This window comes from Typopeltis vanoorti, chromosome 3 (assembly GCF_054136105.1).
Source record: "Typopeltis vanoorti isolate ZY-2024b chromosome 3, IOZ_Tvanoo_1.0, whole genome shotgun sequence".
In the NCBI taxonomy this organism is placed as follows: Eukaryota; Metazoa; Arthropoda; class Arachnida; order Uropygi; family Thelyphonidae; genus Typopeltis; species Typopeltis vanoorti.
The window spans coordinates 97,376,564-97,397,049 of record NC_143551.1 but is presented as its reverse complement, the minus strand read 5'-3'; the positions used below and the strand labels follow the sequence as shown (position 1 = coordinate 97,397,049).

Below are 20,486 nucleotides of genomic sequence, written 5' to 3'. Positions count from 1 at the left end.
TAGAAATAATGAATGATTTTGTTTCACTGTGAGAAAGTCACTGCTTGAATAGATGCAGTACAGAGGGGGATGATGAGTTCCTCATATACACAATGCAGATTTTAAAGTATTCATATATTTTAAAAATCTTGAAACAAAAAAAAGGAACTTTTTTTTTGTTTCAAGTAAAGTTTTAATTTAGCAAAAACATTATTTCCTTCTACTTTTTCTTCTTCACACCTGAGTCTTCTGAATCAATGTTCAGATTGTTACCTAATAATGTAATGCAATTCTTAGACAAACCCTTTTTTTTTTTCTGAGAGTTTCTTTTATAAATGAAGGAACAATTTTGGTTGAATTGGACATATATTATACTTCCATAACTTTGAGAGCAAATTGTTCATAGAGTTGAAATTGGCTTATTATTGGAAATATATTTTTTATTGATTTGTAATTGTTTTCATCTATAGCAAACTCCATAGAATGAATATGCTATAGATGGAGAAAGAAATTATGGAAGAATTCTCCTCTTCATAATCTACAGCAACAATTAATCACACATTTTGTTTGTTAGTATCTGGTGCACACCAACAGCCTTAAATATACCGTCTGTTGCATCTATACTGCTGCTCTCTTCACATATATCCACCTAGTTTCATGGCTTTGCTGTCATTTAGTAATACTCTCTCTTTTTTTTTTTCTTTCTTTTTCTTTCTCTCTCTCTCTCTCTCTCCTTGCCAATGAATATACTTTAATCATTTTCCTATTCCATTAGGAACAAGGGGAAGACCAAGGAAGAGATGGCAAGATGAAATTGTTAGAATTTCCAGAATGCAATGAATGCAAAAAGCTGAAAATAGAAAGAAATAGAGAAAATGGCAGGGGGGGGGGAACCTTCATCCAGCAGTAAACCAATCCAGGTTGAAGAAGAATCCTATTCTATCACTATGAGGTATAGCTCTGTTAACAAGATCTCACTAATGTCAATAATTTTTTGTCAATCTGCAAATACCAATGCAATGTCCTCCCATTTGTTTTCAACGCTCTTTATATTAGTATAAATGCATGACAATTAGCCATCCAAACTATGTGAATATGCATCCATACAACTAGAACACTTAATAGCCTGATCTGCTCAAAGGCTGTGATGATTCTCAACCAATCCTCCCTTACTGATTGCTACAATTATTAGTGTTTGTATATAATGTATGTGACCTCTCCATATCTAAGGTCATTTCCACCATATAAATCTTTCTTTGGCTTCTCACTTCTCTTACCTACATACTTTTAGAGCGCACTCATGAGGATGATGTGGCACTGGCTCTTTTGTCAGAAATACCTGGGCTTAAATCCCACTTAGGATGCAAGGGACCTTTATAAGATCCTTTCACTCAAAGTTCAGTTAGCCAGTCTTATATGAAGATAACACAGCTACATTTTGGTTTTTCATGAATTTATGCATTTGTTTATGTTGTGTTTAATGGCTAATCAGCCAAAATCCAGTATTTACTATTATGATTATCATCCCTGCTTTTTTTTTTTTAAGTCTTATATGTACTTGTTTTATGAACTATCCAGAAAAAGATTCAAAAGGAAAAAAAAGAAGTATTCTTTGAATTTCCATGAACTGTCACTTAAAAAAAAAAAAAAAAAAAAAGATTTTATTTTATGTTTGTAATTGATGGAAGTTATTAATTATTATAATTATTGCATGAGCATCCCCATAGAGTATGAAGGCTCTTTGCGAGAGACCCAAACTATCTAAACCACATCTACATATCATACCTCTCCTTGAACTCACTGACAGACAAAGCACTTACAAATGAAAACCTATTTCAATCAATCATCACTCTTGAAGCAAAAATTCTAGTCCTTACACCAGTGTTTCTCAAACTATTTTTGACTACGGAAGACTTCACAAATCCTGAAATTTTCACAGAACACCTTGGTTATTTTATAATGTATAAATTAATAATTAATTGGCAATTTAGCTGATTTTTTTATTATTAATCAATAATTGATAATTATTGATAAATAATTAATTAACATCAATTAAACCATCATTAAATTAATTTGTGCTTACAAATTAATTGAAAAATTACAAATTCCAGAACTTCTCACAGAACACCTATTCACCTTCCGCAGAACACCGGTTGAGAACCACTGCCTTACACGCTTGCTAACCATACTTTCTCCATTTCTAGGCTTGAATAATTGTTTTGTCTTCCCCCACCCTCTGCCTCCATAGCTCAGTCAGATTTGATGATGCTCTTGGGTTGGAAAGACCTTCAAATCCTATCTAGTATGCAAAGAATCCTTATCAGAGCTTTTTAGCTGAAGGTGACTTAGCCAGTCTCATATAGAGGTGGCAGGTATTTTCCTCCTAGAAACTCAGATTTTTCACCCTAATGGCATATGTTATAATGGCTGGCTTGCCTGCAAAAACAGGCAAGCCAGCCATTATAACACATGCAATTAACAGACAAAATACACTGGCCTCATAGCCTGAGTTGCTTCAACCGTAAATCCCAAATAACAAATCCTCTTTTCCTCAGCCAAGTGCTGAAATATTTCCTCTACATTACATCTATAAGACTTTTAGTTACACAAATGTTTCTATCATATCTGTCCTGCTTATCAACCAACTTCTGCAATTCATGAACCTTTAATTTGTCATCACACAGATTATTTCACAGACCACTAACCATCTTGGTGATTTGCCACTGGGTCCTCTCTAGCACTTCCTCCTTCCCAAGAAACACAAATTAATCCAGATATGGACATATCAAGGCCTTATAAAAAGGAATGATAATTTCCCTATCTCTACTTGTTAGTTTTCTTCAATAGTCAAGTAATCCTATGAGCTACTTTGGCCACTTTACAAATATGTCCTCTGAGTTCAACTCTCTATCTACCACCGCCCTCATAATCCCTAGCTTATCAATTTTATGGCATAAGGTTCAATTAATGTGGTACACAGCTTGTAATCTTTTCATCCCAAAATGTATAACTTTTCATTTTTCCATATTAAATTGGCATCCATTATCTTTTGTTCATATTGTCAGCCGATTTAAATTATTCTGCAAGTACTCTGCATCACCTGAACTATTACTCAACCCAATTTTACATCATCAGCAAACAACTGAACATTTCCCTTCAATATTCTAGCACAGAATGTTGCAGCACAGAACTAGTCACTTGCATTCTTCTGGATTCTGTTTCTTCACATACTATTCATTAGTATCTGTCCATTAGCCACCTTCATAACCATATCACCAGTTTCACATCCATCCCCAATTGTTCTAATTTGCAGCATAACAGAGTTCCATGTGGTACCTTGTGAAACCTTTGCAAAATCCAGTAGTATCATTTTATAGACATTTCCTTTATCCAACACAGCTGCCACTCTGTTGTAAAAAGTTAGTAAATTACTAAGGTAAGACTAACCCTTTATAAAGCCATGCTCATTATCCACCCATTCCTCAGACTCTATCTTTGATTAACTTTTCCAATACTTTTACCACTGCTCCAGAGATACTGATTGTTTGCCAGTCTTAGAGCCCTTCTTTATCCAACAGAACTATTTTCCCCTCCTTCCACTCATTTTGGCTTTACTGGAACAGAGAATTTAGTTAAACAGCCTAGTCAGAGGTAATACCAATTGCTTTGCACATTCTTGTGATAAATTATTATCCCATCTGATTCCACAGCCATATTTACATTGAGATTCTGCAATATATTAAGTATTTCCAATTCACCAACTTTTATTCTCACATCATCTCCTGTCACAACAATATCTTCACAAGGGTCTATCAAGGATGATAGACCCTTGCAAAGTTATTGCTTAGTAACTCATCTATTTCACCCACTTCTGTTAGCTCACTATCATTAGCATTTATTAACATTATCCTTCCATTTCGCTTGCTACATATCAAAAGAACTCTTTGGGGTTTCCTTTGGCCTGCTTGGCTAATTTATTCTCCAAATATGATTTTGATTTTTTTATCATGCTGGTCACTTTTCTTGCCTGAGCTTTGTATCTCTTGTGAGTTTGCTGATCACCTTTCTCCTTACAGTACTAAAAACATTGGTCAAAAAGAGACTTTAAGAATGGATGGATAAGAATATGATACTCTATGAGGGGCAGCATAGCTTTGTGAAGGGTCGGTCATGCTTTAGTAATCTACTAACTTTTTATAATAGAGTGACAGGTGAGATGGATAGAGGGAATGGCTACATGATGATACTGATGGATTTTGCAGAGGCATTTGACAGGATATCACAAGGAACTCTAATACACAAACTGAAACAAATGGAGATGGATATGAAACTGATTATATGGATGCGAGGGTGGCTGATGGACAGATACCAAAAATTAGTATATGGAGGAGCAGAATCCAGGGCGAAGGCAAGTGACTAGTAGTGTGTTGCAGGACTCTGTGCTTGGATTGCTGCTGTTTAATTTGTACATAAATGATACAGGAAATAATTGGAATGATTTCCTATATCATTCAAAATGATGTGTTTAATGTGTGTTAAATTTAATGTTTAAAAGTGTGATGTTATGCATAGGATATGAAACTGGTTATATGGCTGATGGACAGATACCAAAAGTAGTAGACAGAGGAGCAGAATTCAGGAGAAGGTATGTGACTAGTGGCATTCCACAAGACTCTGTGCTTGAACCACTGCTGCTTCATTTGTACTTCAATGATATAGGAAATACTTTGAAGGGAATATTCAGTTGTTTGCTGATGATGCAAAGTTGGGTAGGGTAATATATGGTGATGTAGAGAGCTACATCACCTTATATTACCTTATATTGCAGGATGATTTAAACAGGCTAACAGTATCGGCAAAACATAATGGATATCAATTTAATGTGTTAGTCAAGTTGTGCACTTTGGGATACAATGATTACAAGATGTGTATGACACTGAGGAAACTCTTTGTATGACACAGAGTTTGTATTTTGCTGATGAAGCCCAGGATTTGGAGGTAGTAGTAGATAAAGAGTTGAAGTGTAGAGGCCACATTGCTAAAGTAGCCAAGGTAGCACACAAGATTACTTGGTTACTGAGGAACACACTAACAAGCAGAGATAAGAGAGTTATCATTCCTCTTTATGAAGTCTTGATATAGCCACATCTGGATTACTATGTTAAGGTCTGATTACCTGGGTTTCTTGGGGATGAAGAAAGGGTGGAGAGAATCAAGAGATGAGACAAGAGTAACCAAGATGGTGAGTAGTCTGTGGAATGCTCCCTATGAGGATAGATTGAGGGTTTGTGGGTTGCAAAAGATGGTTAATAGGTAAAAAAGAGGGATATGATAGAAACATTTAAATTACTTAAAGGATTTTATAGTATTGATGCAGGGGAAATGTTTCAACACTTGGCCAGAGGGGAACAGAACACGAGGTCATCCCTCATCACTGGAAGTTGGGTAAGAGTGTGGTTAGCAAGAGTGTGAGGACTAGATTTTTCACTTGGAGAGTGGTGAATGAATGAATGCAATGGGTTGTCTGAATCACTTGTGAGTGCTTTATCTGTCTGTTAGTGGTTTTTCAAGGTGAGGTATGATAGATATTGTGTAGATAGTCTGGGTCCTCCATGATGAGTCTTAGGACTCCATGGAGGTGCCTGTATAATAATAATAGCCTTGACAGCATTTTTTTTTTTTTTTTGCAGCTCCTGCATTCATATGTCATGGCACTGTTTCAAGCTTCCTATTTAAGTTTTTCATAATCATCTCTCCTGTAGTTTCACATATATCCCCTTTTTAGTTAAGAATTCCATGTTTTGCAACCTCCTAAGTCAGGATCACATGATCACTTAGGTTATGAACATGATCTATCCATAATATTTATGGACAGATCTTGTTCTTCTGACCAGACATTCTCAAATGCCAAATCCTTTCCATCACTTGCTATTTCAAGTAATTATTCAATTATTTTGCACCCCATGAGATAATTCAGACATATTTCTTATAGAAAAATGATTCATTTATAAATACATTAAAAAAGTACCTTTTAAGAAGAATTTGTTTTTCTAAACAAGTATCACTGAGATATAATAAAAAAAAAATTTATATATTTTGGTCAGAAAATTTTTTAGCTAAGAGGTAAAAATAAAATATTAACTCTTATAGATAAGGTGTAGATTATTTTGTAGTAGACAACTGACACATCTTCTCCTTAAGTTCATAATATCACAGTTCCTTGTTAGCTTTTATTAGCTATTCAACTTCTGTACCCAGTTAAACTTTCATTATCAGAATAAAACATGGTACTGAAAAAGTAGAAGGCCATTAAGAAATGTCATAACACTATTTTTTTATTTTATGAGCCTGTGTAGCTCAGTGGATGTGGCGTTTGCACACCACCGCGCTAGGCCGCACGAAGGAAGTCTTGGTTTCGAGTCTAGTCGGCGACTAGAGGAAATTTTTCTAAGCCTTTTTTCGACCGGTTCCCGAGTTAGTCGATCTCTGGCACGGGCAAGCAGGTTTTTCCTCCCGGAAACTCGGGTTTTTTGTCCTGTAAACTCAAGAAAATCAACCGTAGAACCCACATTATTTCAGACATTAAATATATTGTGTTAGGGTTAGAGACCACGAGATGGCGGCACATTTGAGCCGTCTCTCTTCACTGCGTACCGCTTAATTAGTGATAGCCTTGGGCCATCTGTCTCTGATTGGGTACCAGTGGAGATTGAACTGTCCACTCAGTCTCCAAAAGTTAGATAGGGCTAAATGGCCTCGCCTACTCCCGTATATACGGGAATAAAAAGGCGTTAGCTGATTTTTTTTTTTTATTTTTTATTTTTTTATTTTTTGTTTTTAGTCTTCTTTCAGCTTTGGCATATGAAAACTTAAATTTCTATAAAATAATGAAATAAAGTGTAAAATCAACATTTATCAAATTAAAGTACCTGTAATAAAGGGAGAAACTACAGAGCAGCAATTTACAGAGATGTTTGTTGAAATTTCTTGGCCACTTGGGCAACTACCCTCAAGGGATGGTCAGCCGAACAGTTAGCATACCCGTTATCCAACCAACAGGTTGCGGGTTCGAATTCGAATATAGGCATGGATGTTTAGGTGGAAGATAAATTTTATAGCATGGTGTGAGACCACCTCCCTGTTTATTGAAGGCTTGAAAAAGTTCCATGTTTGGTCTCCAGAACAGGTTTCCAGACTATGTGAAAAATAAATAAATGAAAAAAAAAGAAAGAAAAAAAATATAAAATTTATTAAAAAAAAATAGAAAAATCCTTTGCCTAACCACTACAAATGTACTATAGGTTTAATAATAACCTTTCATGGGCAGAAATCACATAAAAAAAAGCTGCGATTAACTCCCTGGAAAACTTCCTAAAGATGCACAGTGATATGTTATCAAGTTTACTTAATTTCTCATATACCTACTGCTCATTTGCAATCATTTCTTCTTCTACCATATCTTCTACACTCTCAGAAGTTCTTAATAATGTCACAATATGAGGATGATATACTCTGATGAATTCTCACTTGAATACCTCAACTATATTCTCTGTGGTAGTTACTAATCTATCATTTTTCATCTACTAACACTTATCACTTAATACATATCATTGCCTTATAATCATTCTTTCTCTTACATTTCAAAAGAACTTTCTAGGAATTTTTTCTTGGGCTCATTTGCTAATTTCTGCTCATACTACATTTTTGCTGTCTTTACCAACCAAGTCACATTCCTGCATGCTCTTTGTACTCATCATGCAACTCATTATTAGCCTTCATTTTGTGCTGACTCCATAATGCTTTCTTCTTCCTGATTACATGCTTATTCTTTACACTCATCTTATTTTGTCTTTTAACTTCTAGAATACATTCAGACATTGTAGATGTTAAATAGTTCTTATAACTGCCCAAGCAGCATTTATTTGCTTTCTGCCTAACTGCCCATCCTACATCACCAAGTTTTCTACTCAGCTTTCATTTTGTGCTGACTCCATAATACTTTATTCTTCCTGATTACATGCTTATTCTTTACACTCATCTTATTTTGCCTTTTGACTTTTAGAATACATTCAGATATTACAGATGTTAAATAGTTCTTATCAAGCAGCATTTATTTGCTTTCTGCCTAACTGCCCATCCTATATCACGAAGTTTTCTACTCAGCTTTTCATAATCGCCAGCTTTGTATAAGTATATCCTTTCCACACAGAAGTCACACCCCTAATGATCACTTAATGCTCACTCTTGTCAAGTGGAGGGAAATACATCACATCATTCACAATCACATCCTCTGATGATCATATCGTATCGTATATGATCAAATCTAAGAGTCTCAATCCTTGTGTGCCTCCCACATTGCCTAAGACAATTGTCTCTTAAGAATTCAAGAAATTCATTTTTTTTATTCCCAAATGCCAACTCTTCATTTCAATCTATGTTAACATAATTAAAATCACCCACAATGATCACTTTTTGCTTGTTCACAAACCCAATCTATAGTTTTCACCTATACCTTTCTTTGTCTAAACTCTACACATCTCCAAGAACCTCTACCTCACACTAACTGCCTCAAAACCACAGCCACTATTTCTCTCATCCATCTCCACCTTTTGCAGGTATAATTCCAGTGTTATCATCGAAGAAGTATATTAACAAAAAAAAATTACTTATTTGACATATAAAAAAAACAAACAAACATCCAAAATTAATACCATGCCTGGAAATTTAAAACATGAGTGTACCTGATCTATAGCCCATTCTTCTAAAAATGAACCACGATATGAAGGTTGCCACCAACGCAGTTTGGTTGAGTTAGTTCTTGCATGATTGGGTAATTCAATTGCTATATAAACTGGATGATTATTTTGACCATCTTCACCAAAACTAAATTGTTCTAACATGTGCCACAAAGTCCCTCCATCAACAGAATACTGTAACAAAATTGGTTGTTCTTCAGATGATGGAAGATGTGATCCACAACCAAGTTTCAAATAGAATTGAACAGCACTATATTAAAAGAAAATTAAAAAAGTTTTTAAAATTATTCACTGAATTAATTTTTAAAAATATTAAATAATAACCAATTAATTAGTTTATATTTCATAATGGAATTTATGTATTTACAATGTAGTTAACATAGGTACTGAATTGAAACAATTTTTTGATGAAAGAATGGATTCAAATAAAGGAAAGAACTAAGTTTTTGATATTCACTCGCAAATGGACATAACTGTTGTCTAATGGTGCTTAAGCTCCAAACTTATTGAACCAACTTCTCATCCTGCTCATTCATTTCAAGTACCTCTGTTCTTTGGAACAGTTATAACCATACTGTTTCATTTCTCATATTTCACATATTACAACCCTCAGCTCTTCAAGAAATACATCAACAAATTTCTTTCTTTACTCTTATCACCTTCCCACATGTGGCACTGTCATGTTATAGGTCTTGGGATCTCTTGTGTGTAGGGTTGATATTACAATAAAATTTTACTATTTTTTAACAGGCTTAGTGGAAAGCTGAGAAATGATGGATACCAGTTCACTGGAACAGCATCATGGAAGCACCTCCATAAAAGACATGAAGCTCACAAAACACAATAAAGTTAAGTGCTTCTGCCAGGAAAGGCTAGAGGTAATTGTCAGTTCAAGAAGAGAGACAGAAACTGAATCCTGTCTGGCAATTTATGTGTTATCAAAAGTAAAGGAAGATAAATCCTTTCTGTGAGAAAGAAGGTAGGACTGTGTTTTCAGAGATAGGTTTTCCTAATCTCATTGAAGAAGGCAAATGGCATAAATCTATGTTAAAGCATGACATACCAGCCACTGAATTAGAAACTTTTATTTATATTTAATACTGTGATGGACCTCCTTTAGCCCAAATTAAAACACACGTGCAGTTTGACATAGATTCCACAAGGTGTTGGATAGCATCTACGTCTACAACATACCAAAAATGTACCAGACAATCCTTTAACTGGTTAAATGTGGGAGGAGGACTTTGCTCCCTGCTTTGTTTTTCTAACATGGCCCATGTTAGAAAAATGGGATTCAGATCTGGACTTGGTGGTGGCTAGGGAAGATGATGGAAGTTGCTGTCATGCTCGCTGAATGACTGCTGAACAATTCTTGAATGAAGAGCAATAGCACTGTCATGTATGAAACAACTGTCAAAGTCAACATTGCAGGATGGACTTGATTGGCAAAAATGTTCAGATATTCCTTGGAGGACACCCAACCGTCCAGCAATATCAGGGGACCCATTCCATACGAATGGATGCCCCACACCATGACACCACCTCCAGAACCTTGAGTTGTGTTTACAAGGCGTTCATTGCCTAATGGCAATGGCCATCTGGCAAATTCTCTGCCTACAGTCAGTACAGAACAAGGTGTACCATAACTTGTTGGACCACATGACCTTTCTTCAGTCTTTCAGTGTCCAATTACAGTGCTCCTGACATCACTGTAGACAAACTCTCTGGTTCTTTGAAGAAATCATTAGTTTCCATATAGGCATGTGACTGCCATTCTGATCCTCTTTAATTCCTTGCAAATAGTTTGGTGAGATGTTGGGAACAGCCTTCATTAAATGCTTCAGTCAAATGATGCATAGGAAGTTCTGCTTGTCCATACAAGCTCTCTCAGATAACAGTGATCTCATTCCCAACAGACTGTCTTAAGACCACAGTTACACCTCTTAGACAAGAAATTTGGGTTATTTTTCCACTGATTAAACAACTGGGATATCTCACCTTTTGAGAAACCATTAAGATGGGCACCTACAATAAGCAATTTATCAAACTCTGAAAACTCCTTTGTTTTTCTAATTGTGATATTGACAATTACTGACCAGCAGCATTCTTAAATAGCTGCCTAGAACATGTGGTGATGCATGTGACATTTATGTACATATGCATAAAGGTTTCTAATTCAGTGGACAGTATGTGTGTATCTTGAAGCTTGGATGATTTGAACAAGGCAAGGTTTGTCAACTGAGTGCTACAGATAAGATTAATGGAAGAAAGAGGACAAGCAATAGAACAGAGCCCATGGATATTCCTGTACTGGTGGTGAAGTGCAAAGAGAGGAAGCAATTCACCATGACAAACAGTAAATGACTGAGAGAAAGCTGGCAGTAAAGTTCGAGTGTCAGAAAGGGGGATATTTGTGAATAAGGAGGCATCATCAAAGCTCATCATGATATCATTATTGTTTAAAACTAAATTCTGGATAAAAAATTTGAAATTAATGGAATTTTTTCTCCCTGACATTATTGATCTTTTTAATTTTGCCATCCATACTGGTTATATCTCCTGGATGGGTACCTTTTATAAATAGATATTATTATTGTTACGTGACACCTCCAGGGAGTCCAAAGACTCATCGAGGGAGAGTGTGCCAACAGTATCGAATGAATTATCCCCTTCCAACTACTAACCAAGCTCAAACTTGCTTAACTTTTTGTTTGAGCCATTAGTAGCAGATGCTCTACCAACTGACCAACCTTTACTGGCAGATAGAAGGTACTTCCATGGGCTCTCCCCCTCTGGCCAATTTATATATGGAGCATTTTTTTTTTTAAAAAAAAGCTCTTAATACTACTAGTCTTAAACCTTCTATTTGGTTAAAATATATTGATGATGTGTTCTCTATTTGACGATATGGCTCAGACACATTAGACTTTCCCCCTCAACCTCAAAAACCCCAGAATCCAGTTCACTATTGAAATAGGAAAGAAAAAAAAAAAAGAAAAAAAAAACAGCTTATCTTTTTTAGATACTCTAATCACACGTCTCCTCAATAGTACCCTTTTTTCCCCTCAATTTACAGAAAACCCCACCCACAAAGGTAGATATATCCAGGCGGTAAAATGAGTAGAGTGATTGGGGCATTGAACATGAGGCGGGAACGAGCAAAAGAGTTAATTGTATTAATTGGAACAAATGATTTGAGAGAGAACAAAGAGCATGTCAAAATGAATGTCAGGAGACTGCTTGGAAAGATAAAGGAGAATAGTGTGACAGGAAGGGTGGTCAGTGTGTTGCCTAGGTATGATTGTGGTGAAATGAGGCGGAGAGCAAGGATTATGAATGATATTCTGGCTGAAATGTGTGAGGAGATGGGAGTACAGTTTGTTAATGTGTGGAATGAGTTTGAGGGACGAAGTGAGCTGTATGGGAGAGATGGACTGCATTTGAGTGGTTATGGTGTGAGTCGCTTGGAGAGACTGCTGCTGGAAGGTAGAGAAGTGAATAGAGAGAATGAATCAGATCAAGAGGGGAGTGATGTGGAAGAGCAGGAGAGTAAGACAGGAGAGATTGAAGGAGTGGAAATGAATGTGGAAGTGAGTGGTATGAGTATAGATAATGAGAGAATGGCTGTGCAAGAGGAGCAGGGAAATGGGGAGGCTCAGGGTGGACAGGGATACACAGCGTGAGAAAGGTGGATGCTCCAAGAGGAGGTGAGAGAATGTTTAGGCAGGAAAGTAATGGGATGATCAGGGATCAAAAGGAAACAGATGGAATTGCAAAGGGTTCTAAAATGAAGAAGCAGAAAGGGAAATGGCCCCAGTCCAGCATGGAGAGATCACATCGAGTGAGTGGTATCAGTGGAACTAGCTGTAGATCCAGAAATGAGTTGTTGTGTTTGTATACCAATGCTAGAAGTATAAGAAACAAGGCGGATGAAATGGTTGCACTAATTGCGTCTGTGCACCCAGAGATTGTCGGAATAAGTGAGACATGGTTAGATGAGGATGACATCCTGACAGGAATAGAGATGGAAAGGTATGATGTGTTTCGTGAGGATAGAAGGGGTAAAAAGGGAGGGGGAGTGCTATTGATGATAGAGAAAGAGTTATGTCCATACAAGGTAGAGATGCAAGGGGGAAATGGGGCCAGTGGTTTTGAGGCAGTATGGTGTGAGATAGAGGTGAATAGAATCAAATACTTGGTGGGATGTTGTTATAGACCTGGTAATGTGGATGGTGGTGATAGTGAAATGTATAGTCAAATAAGCCAAGCAAATAAGAAAAGGGTGATCATTATGGGTGATTTTAATTATGGCAATATAGACTGGAATGAAGAGATAGCAACTGGAAGTAAAGAAAATGAGTTTCTTGAGTTTTTGAGGGATAACTACCTCAGACAGTATGTAACAGAGGGCACAAGAGGATTAAGGGTCTTGGATTTGGTCATCTCATCGGAGGATGTAATTATCAATGAGGCATCAAATCATCCACCAATTGGTGAAAGTGACCATGAGGTGATTACTTGGGTGGTTGCCAGCAGTGCAAGGACCCCTGTGAAAAAAGGGTATATGTGGAACTACAAGAGGGGTGATTATGAAGAGCTCAGGAGACAGCTTGCAGGTGTAGCATGGAATGAGGAGTTAGCTGGAAAAGAGATCAATGTAGCTTGGGGGATTTTCAAAAAATATTTAGTGGATGCAATGTCTAAATGTATACCACGGGTGAGAAGGTTAAATAAGTTAGGTGTGAGATGGATGAATAAAGAGATTAAGCATGCAATACAGAGAAAAAGGGCATTGTGGAGGCAGCATAAGAGAAGTGGAAGTAACCAATTTCATGAGTTCTACAAAGACCAGGCAAGGAGAGTGACTTGGTTGGTGAGAGTAGCTAAAGAGAGGTATGAACAGCAGTTAGCTAATGAAGCTAAAAAGAATCCTAGGGAGTTCTTTCGATATGTAGCCAGCAAAAGAAAGAATGATTATGGAAGGATGACATTGATTGGAGGAAATGGTATAAAGACAGCTGTTGCAGAATGTGTGGTGGAGATACTTAATGAGCAGTTCATAAAGATCTTTCAATCTTGTGAATGTGACTTCATGGAGAGATTAAGAGCAGTTGATGATGGGGAGGAGAGACTGACTGTAAGTGAGCAAGAGGTGTTTGGGGAGTTGAGTAAACTAGATGTAAATAAGGCTGTGGGACTTGATAATATATCACCGCGTATTCTGAAGGAATGTGCCAGAGAGTTGACACCTGCCTTGACATATTTTTTTAATACGAGTCTTGCACTTGGTCAAGTCCCTAAAGAGTGGAAGGAGGGCAAGATTGTGCCACTTCATAAAGGAGGTGATCGAACTCAAGCATCAAACTATAGGCCTATCTGTGTGTCGGGTGTTGTGGTTAAGTTGTTGGAGAAGCTTGTGAGAACTAGAATCTAGAGTTGGGTTGACAACAATGGTATAATCTTTGATGGACAGCATGGATTTGCTAAAGGGAGGTCGTGTTTTAGTAATCTACTTACTTATTACAATAAAGTGACTGCTTCCTTGGACAGAGGAGAAGGATACACAGTAATATACTTGGATTTCGCAAAAGCTTTTGATAGAGTGCCTCATGATAAGTTGACAGTCAAACTAGAGCAGATGGGGTTGGATATTAGATTAGTGCATTGGATTGGAGACTGGCTATCTGATAGGTATCAACAAGTTGTGTATGGGGGTGCAATATCCACGAAAAGGAAAGTCACTAGTGGAGTACCTCAGGGATCTGTTTTAGGGCCATTACTATTTAACTTGTATATTAATGATATTGGCGAAGATTTGGATGGAGATATTCAGTTGATGCATGATGATGCAAAGTTGGGACGAACCATAAAGAGTAGTGAAGATGTTGTGGCCTTGCAAGAAGACTTGAATAAATTGATTGATTGGGCAAGCAAATGGGGATGTGAGTTCAATGTTGCAAAATGTAAGGTTTTAAAATTTGGAAAACAAAGATGGGATGCAGAATTTATGCTTGGTAAGAATATATTGTTGGAAGTAGAGGAAATAAGAGATCTGGGAGTGATAGTGGATAAGGATCTAAAATTTAGGGGTCACATCGCCAAAATTGTGAAGACAACACAAAGACTTCTGGGAATGATGAGGAGGACACTGACGTGTAGAAGTAGGGAGATTCTTGTTCCATTGTATAAGGCTTTGATTAGGCCACACATGGACTATTGTGCCCAGATTTGGTCACCTGGTTTTCAGAAGGATGAAGAGATGTTGGAAAGGGTCCAAAGGCGACTGACTAAGGTAGTTTCTGACCTCTGGAATGTCGAGTATGAGGAAAGATTGAAAAGATGTAATTTGCAGAGACTAGTGGAGAGAAGGAAGAGGGGAGATATGATAGAGACCTACAAGTTGGTAAGGGGTTGCTATAGGATCAATGGTGGAGAAGTTCTACAGCGAATAGTGGGAGATCAGGGGAGAACCAGAGGTCATCCCTGGAAACTGTATAAAGAGGGTGTGAGTAGGGGAGTGAGAGGCAGGTTTTTTTCGTGCAGAGTTGTGAATGATTGGAATGCCTTGCCTGAGAGTGTGGTGTCTGCAAGGAGTTTGAATGTGTTTAAGACCCGGTATGATGAGATGTGTGTGAGATAAAAGGACCTCCTAGATGAGTCTTTGACTCCATGAGGTCTTGTTTAATAATAATAATAATAATAATATACATGAACTTTCCCACCATCCCCCCCCCTTCTCAACAATATGGGGAGTCATCAAAACTCTTGTCAACAGAGCCTCTGTTTCACTTACAGCAGAACTTGCCTTTATTCCCCAAACCTTCCTGCCCAATGGTTACAATGCCAAAAAAATCTACAAATTATCCGTCTCTTCCATCTTCTCACATCCCTCTCAACATAAAGACTACAGTAATACTATTACTACACCCTGTATCCAGGGCATTTTAGAAAAAAAAAAAAGCTAGAACTTTGAAGAAATGTAATCTCTGCACTGCTTTCAAACCTTATTTGAAGCTGGCTTCCCTTCTCCGCACTACTAAGGATCCATCCCCCCCCCCTCTCTATTCCAGGTATTTACAAGGTTCCTTGCTCTTGCAAATTATCATATTATGGTCAGACTGGGAGAGCTGCTAACATCTGCCTAAAAGAACACAAAAAATATATATATATATATATATATATATCTGCCATCACAACTATGGTTAATCGGGTCTAGTAGACCATACCTTGGATACCTTACATAGAATCAGATGGAAAAAAAAAGCATCATGTTCCATCACAGAAAATACAAACTTGAAAGACTCTTTTTAGAATCTGCAGCAGACTTAAAAAGCCAGCCTAATCTTAATAAACATGGTTGCACTAAACTTTCCAAAATTTGGGAAACTAGGCCTCCCATCCAACATTTAAGGCTAGCCAACAACACCCATAGAGGGCATCCCTCATAGGACTTTAATCTTTATTTATTCATCTAATTTCTTCCACTTTTTGTGTGTGTTCAATTTTAGCATTGTATTCCTAATGATTCTCTGTGAGAGAGACAAAATATTCAAATCTCTTAAACTTGTTGTTTAATTATTTCTCTTTGTGCTGTAAGTTACTCCTATTAAAGTACAACATGAATGATGACATGCAATTTAAATGTCAGCATGGGTTTCTGCAATCTTTTCCACAGTATGTATCCAAAGGTGGATGAAGTTAGACAAAGGATCTGTCACAGATCTAGATTGGCAGAATCCATCTGGTGTTTTAATTAATTAGAGGTGTTTTACATTATACTTGATTTGCATGATTCATATCAAATATGATGAATATAACCGCTGTGAGCAAAGACAGAGGTATTGTGAAAGTTATTTCAACAATACCTCTGTCTATAAATAGAGACCAAGACCTCGAGAACTAGCAGCTCTGAGCTGCTTGTTCTCAGTCTTGATCACTGATATATATATATTTGTTAAAGATACCAAGCTATTACCTGGTTTTACTCCATTTCCCAAGTAAGCAAACAGACAAATAAGTCAAGTTTTGCGCTTGCACGTAATGCAAGTCTAGCTGACCCTGCAGGTAGTGCAAGACCAAGGTAACTCATGGTAAAAGTAGAATAAGCTCTGATCACTAATCTTAATATTTACCCATAATGCAAAGCACATCTCCTGGAGGAGATGTATGATACTTTGTATTAAAGGCAAGGGGCCACTACCCAGACCGGTTTCGACCTTTATTGAGGTCTCATCAGTGGGAGCCAGGCTAGAAATATCAAGATTTTAGTAATATAGAGCTTATAAGTATTTTACCAGAATAAGTTACCATAAGGTGTTTTAACCTTATTAAATAAAAATCTCAGGAGGAGATATAAATGTAGAAAGTATTTTACCTTGGGTATAATAAATGTTAAAGATACCAAGCTATTTAAAACCTGGTTTTACTCCATTTCCCAAGTAAGCAAACAGACAAATAAGTCAAGTTTGCGCCTGCACATAATGCAAGTCTAGCTGCCCCTGCAGGTAGTGCAAGACCAAGGTAACTCATGGTAAAAGTAGAATAAGCTCTGTTCACTAATCTTAATATCTCTGATCACTAAGTGGCCCCTTGCCTTTAATACTAAGCATCATACATCTCCTCCAGGAGATGTGCTTTGCATTATGGGTAAATATTAAGATTAGTGATCAGAGCTTATTCTACTTTTACCATGAGTTACCTTGGTCTTGCACTACCTGCAGGGTCAGTTAGACTTGCATTATTACATGCAGGCGCAAACTTGACTTATTTGTCTGTTTGCTTACTTGGGAAATGGAGTAAAACCAGGTTTAAAATAGCTTGGTATCTTTAACATTTATTATACCCAAGGTAAAATACTTTCTACATATATATATATATATATATATATATATATATACATACATACATACATATCAGTGGCATCGCATGCCCATTTCAGTTGGGTCTGCTGTCTTGGTTTATGCAATCTGTGCTATAAAATTCACGTAAATTTGACTGCATGATTGCATTTTTATCGATGTATGAATTTTTAAAAGTGTATAACATATCAGTGCTCATCTTAATTGGTCTAATGCAATTAACTGTAGGATAATTTTGAATACTTTAATTTATCAATTAAATGTAACCAAATCTGCATTTTTATCGATGTATGAATTTTTAAAAGTGTATAGCATATCAGTGCTCATCTTAATTGGTCTAATGCAATTAACTGTAGGATAATTTTGAATACTTTAATTTATCAATTAAATGTAACCAAATCTGCGCAGAATAAGGGACAATGTGTTTGTTTTAAGATGCTGTGTATTAGAAAACAATAACAAAGGAGAATGCTATGTTTGGTTGGTATATTTGAATTACTCAAAGGTGTAAAATTTGGAAGAGGAGGGAAAGGCTTACCTCCTTCGACAACAATACTGTTTCCCATTGTAAATATGGGCAAAAAAGTTATAAATTTATCAAAAATTATATATTAAAAACTTGTCTATATTATATACAAAAATTTGCCTACCACGTCAGTTCACACTTTGGGCACGCAAAGCAGATGAAACTCAGAAAACAAAAACAACAATGCATGACAAACGACAACATTCAATTGGATTGGTTGACACAATAACCAATCACAGCCTCTAGGTGCTACTGTCTTCAGAGCTCACCCTGCCTTGCCTTCTGAGCGGTTTAAAAATACTAGAATGCTAAAAATTTGACCTGCTGTGCCATCTGTACATCTTTTCAAAGGGCTCAAAGGAGTATGTATTTTGAATGCACATCCAGGCTATTATTGTGAATGTGATGCAATGTTTACATGTTGAAAAGTGTCCTCTTCATGAAGTATTAGTACATTGTATATTGTGTTTATTTTTAGTAATTCATGCAAAGTCTGGAAACAATTAGGAGAGTCTTTAACAGGAATAAACGCAAAAAATATATCAGCGATATTGCTATTCGGTGGATGAGCACTGCACACCTAGCACACTTGATATATATATATGTATATATATATATATTTGTTCTGAAAGGCTAATTTATTATTATTATTTGGCAACCTCCATGGAGTCAATAAACTCATTGTGGGAGGTCCACTCAAATAGCAACATGTCTATTGCACTTCCTGCATTCACAATGCACTCCAGCAATGCATTCCACTCACCAACAACATTCCATGCAAAAAATCTACTCCTTATACCCTTCTTCACCACATCTTTATACAACTTCCAGGGATGGCCTTTTATTCTTCCCATCTCAACATCCACTCTTTTTATAATTCCCTCTGCATTAATCTGGTAGATCCCTTAACTAACCTGAAGGTCTCTATCAAATCTCCTTTTTTTCCCCCTGATATCCACCAAACTCTGTAATCTACATTCCCTTAACCACCCTACACAACCAACACTCCAGAGTCCCTATATAAGAGGTTTTGTACCTCTCTACCCTCTCTAGTGTTTCCACATCACAACGAAAACTAGGTGACCAAATATGAGCACAATAGTCCATGTGGTCAGACCAATTAGATATACAGAGGCACCACCACCTCCTTATCCCTACATAATGTACTTTTTATAATAACAGCAATACAGTGTGCAGTCTCTGCAACACTTGCAATGTGCCCTTGGATTTTGGTCCACTGTCTACCATTGCCTCAAGATCCTGAATCCCACCCACTTCCTGAAGTACAGCTCCATCAATACAGAATATAGCCTTATATTTCTGTATCCCAAAATGTAACACCTTGCATTTTTTTTATCTCTATTTATTTTTAATCCAATTACTATGGAGGCCTCATTTAGCTGATTTAACCTTTCTTCCAGATCTTCAAGATTATCTGCTATTGGGACAACATCATCTGCAAATTTCAGATGAAGCAGCCTTTCTCCATTTATGTTTATTCCTTTTGTTTCCCAATCAAGGCTTCTAAAGACTTCCTCTAATGCAGCTGTAAATAATTTGGGAGATATGGTATTGCCTTGCAAGATGCCTTTTTGTATTGGAAACTTTTCACTGTTTTATATAATTTAATTAGAGAAGTTGCATTATTATAAATATGTTTTAGTGTTTCAATATATAGTTTTTCAGTTCCCTGAGTTTCAAGAGCTTTTAGTATTGTAGATGTTTTAACTAAATCAAATGCTTTTTCATAATCTATATAGGCCAGACGTAAGGGTTTCTTGTATTCATTTGATTTTTTTAATAAATTGTCTTAATATATGAATATTGTGCGAAGTATTGTAATTCTGCTTAAATCCAGCTCACAGAACTTGTTCACAGAACTGCATTCCCACAAGTTTAGATTTTATTCTATTATTTATAATTTTTGTGAAGACTTTTTATATGGTGGGGGAGTATGCTTATAGGTCAGTAATTTTTAATTTCTTCCTTATTGTCCTTTTTAAAAATTATTATTAGGAGTGAAATGTTCCAATTTTTTGGAATTTTTCAGCTTTAGGCATTTATTAAAGAGTTTGGTCAGCTGTTTGATGACAGGATTTCCTCCAGTTTTAAGAAGTCTACCATAATTCCATCTTCTCCTGGGACCTTTCCATTCTTCGTTTCCTGCAATGCCATTTCCACTTCACCTTGTAAGATCTCAGGGGCATTGTATTCTTCCTCACTCAAGTTATCCATAATTGATTCTTGGATGTCTCGTTCCTTGTCTTCATAAAGTTCAATATAAAATTCCTGAATTCTTTTGATTATTGCATCTTTATTTTTTATAAGTTCACCATTTTTTCCTCTTAGGATCTTCATATTACTATT

At 36.5% G+C, this 20,486-nt stretch overlaps 1 protein-coding gene across 1 annotated transcript in view; it reads right to left on the bottom strand.

Annotated features, from left to right (window-relative positions):
- LOC150108407 (reelin-like) overlaps positions 1 to 20,486 on the bottom strand; it is a 920,570-nt gene that overhangs the window by 256,011 nt on the left and 644,073 nt on the right. The window contains exon 42 of the mRNA XM_090390755.1: positions 8,721 to 8,985. Coding sequence (XP_090246881.1) covers positions 8,721 to 8,985 — 265 coding nt within the window. The remainder of the gene's footprint in view (positions 1 to 8,720; positions 8,986 to 20,486) is intronic.